At 39.4% G+C, this 6,649-nt stretch overlaps 1 protein-coding gene and 1 long non-coding RNA gene across 3 annotated transcripts; one reads left to right on the top strand and one right to left on the bottom strand.

Annotated features, from left to right (window-relative positions):
* Positions 1-142: 142 nt before the first annotated feature.
* Positions 143-5,347, top strand: rfc2 (replication factor C (activator 1) 2). The gene is made up of 6 exons (XM_059332392.1): positions 143-371; positions 1,459-1,564; positions 1,653-1,754; positions 3,087-3,345; positions 3,738-3,998; positions 5,099-5,347. The coding sequence occupies exons 1-6, from the start codon at positions 158-160 to the stop codon at positions 5,207-5,209; spliced, it is 1,053 nt and encodes a 350-aa protein (XP_059188375.1). The 5' UTR covers positions 143-157; the 3' UTR covers positions 5,210-5,347.
* Positions 240-3,090, bottom strand: LOC131971091 (uncharacterized). Of its 2 annotated transcripts, XR_009394345.1 has the most exons (4): positions 2,752-3,090; positions 2,041-2,115; positions 1,383-1,552; positions 240-389 (listed from the first exon to the last, which is right to left on the bottom strand). It is a non-coding gene; the product is annotated as an uncharacterized LOC131971091 (long non-coding RNA). The 2 variants fall into 2 exon arrangements; XR_009394346.1 differs by lacking the exon at positions 2,041-2,115.
* Positions 5,348-6,649: the final 1,302 nt, after the last annotated feature.

The following is a 6,649-nucleotide window of genomic DNA, read 5'->3' as shown; positions in this document are numbered from 1 at the left end:
GTTTTTAGCGCGTTGTTCACGGCCAATCAGGGCTGTCACCTGAAAAACGCTCTTCCAATCAGTGCCGCCAGTTAGAAAAGCTTGGCCAATAGGGCGTCAGTTTACTGTCCCGTGGTTGCCAGGGAGGGAAAGTTTCCCGGGCTGGAACACAAACAACATGGAGGTGGAAAGGAAGGAGGCTGAGTCCGAGCAGCAGCAGCAGCCGTCGGACGGAGGAGCCGCGGAGGCCCCGGGGAAGAGCTCCTACGAGCTGCCCTGGGTGGAGAAGTACCGGCCGCTGAAGCTCAACCAGATCGTGGGGAACGAGGAGACGGTGAGCCGTCTGGAGGTGTTCGCCACGGAGGGAAACGTCCCGAACATCATCATCTCAGGTCGGTTGGTTATTCAGTCTGAGGTTGGTGGACAGACAAGAGGAAGAGGAGTTTATTTAAAGTTTATAGTCTTATTTCTTCAACTAACGGACTGAAAATTAAAAAAATCATCAAAGAATCATTTATATATTATTTGATTGTCATTTAAAAAATATATATTATGGATATTTCACTTAATGTTTTTGGTAAGTTTATTCTTTTTTTAGGTATTTTGCTCATACTTTCTGGAGATTTTGAGTATATATCTTGGACATTTTTACGAATATTTATTGACTTTTATTTTCTGCATATTTTCTGGATGTTTTACTTGTATTTTCTTGATTTTATACTTTTTTGTGTTTTATTCGTTTTAGTCAGATATTAAACTGTTAGCTGTCAATAAATGTCAGTCTCTCTAGACAATTTACGGATTGTTTCATATTTTAAAGAGAATAATAGTAAGTGCGAAGTACTCCCAAAGAAGCTATCAGAATAATATACATAATAGATTAGAATTTTACTAATAGTTTTCTATATTTTCTGGATATTTCACTTAATCTTTTAGGCAACTTTATTAATTTGGGGGGATTTTGATAATACTTTCTGGATAGTTTATGAATCTTTTCGGAATCTTTTCCTAATATTTTCTGGTCATTTTAAGAACATTTTTGGGAAATGTTACAGATAGTTTCTGCATACTTTGCTGATATTTTCAAAATATTTTACTCTTATTTTCTGCATTTTTATGATATCATATTTTCTGGATGCTTTATTAATTTTCGTCAGAAAGATTTTTTCATATTTTAACTAGAGAATATAAATGGTAAGTGGCATTCAAAATATACTTAAAGTATAAACAGTTAAAGAAATCCTGAAGCAGCTTTTAGAATAATATATATTATTGATTAGAATTTTCCAAATATTTTCTGGAACTTTTTTTTTTTATTAAACTATTTTTAAATAAACTACAGAATCCCCCTAAAAATATAATTTTTTACTTTAACCGTAATAATTATTTTTAAAAACCCTCACATATTAGAATATAGTCCTGTAAGTGCCAGTGTATCTGGTGGGAAACACTGAATGAGTGCCGTGTGTTGTGGTGCAGGTCCTCCAGGCACCGGGAAGACCACCAGCATCCTGTGTCTGGCCCGAGCTCTGCTGGGAGCCTCCATGAAGGACGCCGTGCTGGAGCTCAACGCCTCCAACGAGAGGTGAGACAGAAAAAGAAAACATTAACGAGGTAATCATCACTGTTGTTTGCTTGTCGTCTGTGAGCGACTGTCTCCGTCCTGTCTACAGAGGAATCGACGTGGTGAGGAACAAAATCAAGATGTTCGCTCAGCAGAAAGTCACGCTGCCCAAAGGCCGACACAAGATAATAATCCTGGACGAAGCTGACAGGTGAGAGGGAGGGGGTTAATCAGGGCGGAGCTTCAGAATCAGACTGGTCCTGGTGAACTCTGGGCCAGAGCTCCCAACAGCAGCAGAAACCGGAGTTTCACTGCCTGTCAGACTGTTTACAAACAAACATCACATTGTTAGATTTCTTATGACTAATGCAACATGTCTGCAGTGATTCTGGTTCTTAATCCTTTGCTGTTTTGTTCACTTTAACAAATGTTGACCATGCCATGTTGGCACAGCCTCACCTCTATCACCCGGTAGTTATTGTTTCACTTCCACCTACTGGATCAGGGGTCGGCAACCTGCGGCTCCAGAGCCACATGAGGCTCTTCAGGCCATCTGCAGCGGCTCCCTGTGGCTGTGACAAAAACATTTATACCAAAAAAAATGTTATTTATTTACATTTTTATTTAACATTGGTGCAGACCCAAATCAATTTGCATTCTTTGATTGTAAAAATGTGCAGCTTCTTTACGGCATTTTTAAAAAAACTTTTTGGTCAACGTAAATGTGCATCATAGCTTACTAAAGTCTACGGCATCTTAAACTCTAAATTTTGCCAACTTCAAGTCTAGTTTCAGATTTCCCTAGCTAGACTAGCTTTCGATTCAAAATCTTCTGAGATATTTCTTCCATGTCCAGCCTCTCATTTGCACTTTGGTTCTCAGTGCTTTCTGACAAAATCATATTGATAGATGCTCATTATGACCCATTAGTAAAGCTGGTAGGCTAGTTTAGGCTTAGTAGGCTGTTTTATGGTCATTGTAAGGCTTGAAATAAGGTTTGCTGCTCTATTCCGACATTTTTCCCCTTTTTTCTGCCAACAGTGGCTCTTTTACCCATAAAAGTTGCCGACCCCTGTACTGCATCAACATTTTGAACCCAAATGCTGGTTCCAAATCTAACATATCAGAGGTGAAATGAATTTAGTTCTATATTTTATACTAAAAATATTGAACCTTTCTTGTTGTGTCATTATCAAACACAAACTGACCTGGAGTTTCAGTCTTTTCTGTGACTCCAGAGGGTCAAAGTGTCTGTCGATTTCAGAGCATACTGATGCCTCCAGTTACTAGTATTTTCTCGATATTATACTAATATTTCTTGATGTTTTTTAAAAATTTGTCAGATATTAAACGGTTAGCTCTCAATTAATGACAGTCTTTATAGACAATTTACAGATTGTTTCATATTTTACCTAGACAATATAAGTAGTCAAGTGGGATTCAAAATATACTTTATAAATAGTTAAAAAATGTGGTTTCTCTGGGGATTCTGAAGATGATCTATGATAAAGGTCTCATGTTTTCCTCCTCCGTCCTCCTCCAGCATGACGGACGGAGCTCAGCAGGCGCTGCGGAGGATCATGGAGATCTACTCGAAGACGACGCGCTTCGCTCTGGCCTGCAACGCCTCCGATAAGATCATCGAGCCGATCCAGTCCCGCTGCGCCGTGCTGAGATACTCCAAACTGACAGACGGACAGATCCTTAACCGGCTGCAGGAGGTGGTGGACCAGGAGAGACTGTCTGTCTCTGACGACGGGCTGGAGGCTGTCATCTTCACAGCACAGGGCGACATGAGACAGGTGAGGGGGAAATGAGACGGATAGGGGGACATGAGACAGGTAGGGGGAAATGAGACAGGGACATGAGACAGGTGAGGGGAAATGAGACAGATGAGGGGACATGAGACAGGTAGGGGGAAATGAGACAGATGAGGGGACATGAGACAGGTAGGGGGAAATGAGACAGGGACATGAGACAGGTGAGGGGACATGAGACAGGTAGGGGGAAATGAGACAGATGAGGGGACATGAGACAGGTAGGGGGAAATGAGACAGATGAGGGGACATGAGACGGATGGGGGGAAATGAGACAGGGACATGAGACAGGTGAGGGGCTGAGTCAGGACTGTGGCGTCCGGCTCAGAGACTCGTGGTTGTCTCTCTGACCTCCTGGTTTTGGTTTGTTCCTCCAGGCTCTGAACAACCTTCAGTCGACCCATTCCGGCTTCGGCTACATCAACAGTGAGAACGTGTTCAAAGTGTGTGACGAGCCCCATCCCCTGCTGGTGAAAAGCATGCTGGGACACTGCGTGGAGGGGAGGATCGACGAGGCCTACCAGGTGGTGGAGCAGCTGTGGGCGCTGGGCTACTCTCCAGAGGACATCATCGGGAACATCTTCAGGGTCTGCAAGACCTTCCAGATGGCCGAGTACCTCAAGCTGGACTTCATCAAGGTGAGACGAGGTGGTTTTAACCCTTTACTGTGGAGCTGAAGCAGCTGTTGATCTACTGTTGAGACGTGCGAGTGAGTGAAAAGAGGTTCATCAGAGATTATGAATCACCACGACCGTGAGAGGTGTTGAAGAAGAAGTCACACATGCAAAACAGATCTAAGGAGCTCTGAACTGTTTGTTCTCTAAAGGAACTCTGTTGTTTGTCTGATAGTCCGAACCAAAGGAAGGAAGCCAACAAAACACAGGAAAAAAATTACAAATTCATGAGGGAAAAAAATCACAAAATTATGATTAAAAATCACAAATTTACAAGGAAAAAAACCACACAAATTTCCCAGAAAAAAATATCACAACTATACGACAAAAATATATATATGTGTATAGTAATGGTAAATGGACCTGCACTTGTTTAGCGCTTTTCTAGTCATACTGGTGGCAGAGGCTACCCTAAACGGTCCCACCTGCCACCATTGGGAATTCATTCAAACACCGATGAACACAGCATCAGGAGCAATTTGGGGTTCAGTATCTTGCTCAAGGATACTTCGACATGTAGGCTGCGACGGTCAGGGATTGAACCACCAACCCTTCGGTTGGGGGCCAACCAACTCTACCAACTGAGCCATATATATACACACATATACATGTCTGTTCTCTAAAGGAACTCTGTTTGTCTGATGGTCGATGAGAGCAGAAACATGTTTCATGGACGGACACTGTCTGATTATAGGAAGATTTTGCTATTTTTTTCTGAATATTTTACTAGTATGTTCTCAACATTTTAATATTTTTTTGGTATTAAATTAATTTTTCACCATATAAAGTTTTTTTTACTTTAACTGTAATTATTGAATAAAACATCACATTTTGGAATCTAGTGCTGCAGTAAATATTGGTTTATTTTAAATTTCTCAGATCAGAGCAAACGTTATTTTGAGTGCTCACCTTGTGATCAGATCACTAACCGACATTTGCAGCACACTGAACTTTTACTGGCTTCATTTATTTGTCATATGAACTGTTCCTTAAACCTGTTAAAAAGAAGTTTCAACTTTACTCAGACTGAACTTTATTTACCTGTTGTTGTTTGCGTCCTGCAGGAGATCGGCTACACTCATATGAGGGTGGCTGAAGGCGTCAACTCTCTGCTGCAGATGGCCGGACTGCTGGGGAGACTCTGCAGCAAGACGGCGGCGCCTGCAGCCAGCTGACCCAACCACCGCAGCGTCTCGGAGCTCAGCGGCACCATGTTCAGTTTTTCTGTTGCACTCATTCAACACGATGTCACGGCTGACGTTTAGTGTGCAAAATAATGTAAAATAGTAGAGATAATAAATCTTTTCAATTATTTTTTTGTTTGTTTACTAATTGACTGTGTTGTTAAACTTCACTCCTGAGCCTGAAGCAGACTGATTTTAAAGCAAAAAAGTAAAGTTTCATTATGATGCCTCTTTATGACCTGCAGAAGCAAAAGAGACTGTTTCTACAGTTATTCTTAAAGCCTGTTCAAAAGCTCTAACAGCAAACACAAGATTTTTTATTGCATTAATACATTTTAATTGCAATCAAATGTTTTTTTGTTTTTTTTTAATTGCAGTGGAATCCTATTTAGTTTGATTGCATAATAAAGACACAATCAAATCAAAGCTGGAGATATGATGCAGCTCGGCTACATTTCAGACCTTCATTACAGCAATACAACGGAAGCTGTTTAAAAGAGGCGAGGAGAAGTAACAGATGTAAACCTGAGAACCAGGACGAGCCTGAAGTTCCTGTAGTTGCTTTATTTTACTCATTTCCGACCGTTAATTTGCCTCCAATTGCTTTTCCTGCTTAGTCAGACAATCAGCTGCTTACACACTAATATTTAATATTACTTTTTGCTTATAACCGTATTTTTATGTTAGTTTTGCTACTTTGACCTCAGTAAATGATCTGAATTTCTGCAGAATATTCAGGTCAGAAGCTTTGATTTTGTGGATAACGAGCTTTATTTCATTACAAACTTTTTTTTACATTAAAAGTCATGAAACAACAAACCGAACAGCTACCAAACGCTTCAGTACAAACCCCAAAGTAATAGTTGTAATAAATATTAAGAGCAGGAACAGACAGTTATTATATATAGATTAAATAAAACTAAATAATCAACTGTGCGTGTACCAGTTACAGTTTGTCTGTCGACTCAGAAAACTCCTCGTTCAGATCAGTTTGACAGGAAGTGGAGAGACGCTGCCAAAATAAAATACTCGGATAAATGTCCCAAAAATAATATTAAAAATAAATGTAGTTAATTGATAAAATGTCACACAAATTGATAGTTCAGTTTTAGTTTGCTTACTTATATATTTATACATAAACCCTTGAATTAATTTCCTTTTTTCATTTATTTCCTATGTAATTTCACCTTTTTCTTCATTTGTAACTGTAGTTTTTGCATTTATTTTAAATGTATAGTAAAAATTAACAAGAAAAATGTAAATTAGAAAAGTAAATAAACAAAGCGTAGAAAAAACAACTTGTCACATTAATCAGTTAAATACTGTCCACATTTAAATTTATATTACATGGCATTCATTTTTTCATCATTTTCTCATTTATTTATTCTGAATTTTAAATTATTTAATTTCTACAAAAGAAAAATGAATAAA

The sequence above is a fragment of the Centropristis striata genome, chromosome 5, assembly GCF_030273125.1.
Source record: "Centropristis striata isolate RG_2023a ecotype Rhode Island chromosome 5, C.striata_1.0, whole genome shotgun sequence".
Classification (NCBI taxonomy): Eukaryota; Metazoa; Chordata; class Actinopteri; order Perciformes; family Serranidae; genus Centropristis; species Centropristis striata.
The sequence above is the reverse complement of the archived record's forward strand: the minus strand, read 5'-3'. Positions and strand labels throughout refer to the sequence as shown.

What these genes read in the sequence shown, in the direction of transcription:
- rfc2 (XM_059332392.1), top strand. Translation starts at nt 158, where the DNA reads ATGGAGGTGGAAAGGAAGGAGGCTGAGTCCGAGCAGCAGCAGCAGCCG. An exon ending in CTCAACGCCTCCAACGAGAG is followed by an intron (nt 1,565 to 1,652) that starts GTGAGACAGAAA and finishes TCCTGTCTACAG; the next exon opens with AGGAATCGACGTGGTGAGGA. An exon ending in ATCCTGGACGAAGCTGACAG is followed by an intron (nt 1,755 to 3,086) that starts GTGAGAGGGAGG and finishes GTCCTCCTCCAG; the next exon opens with CATGACGGACGGAGCTCAGC.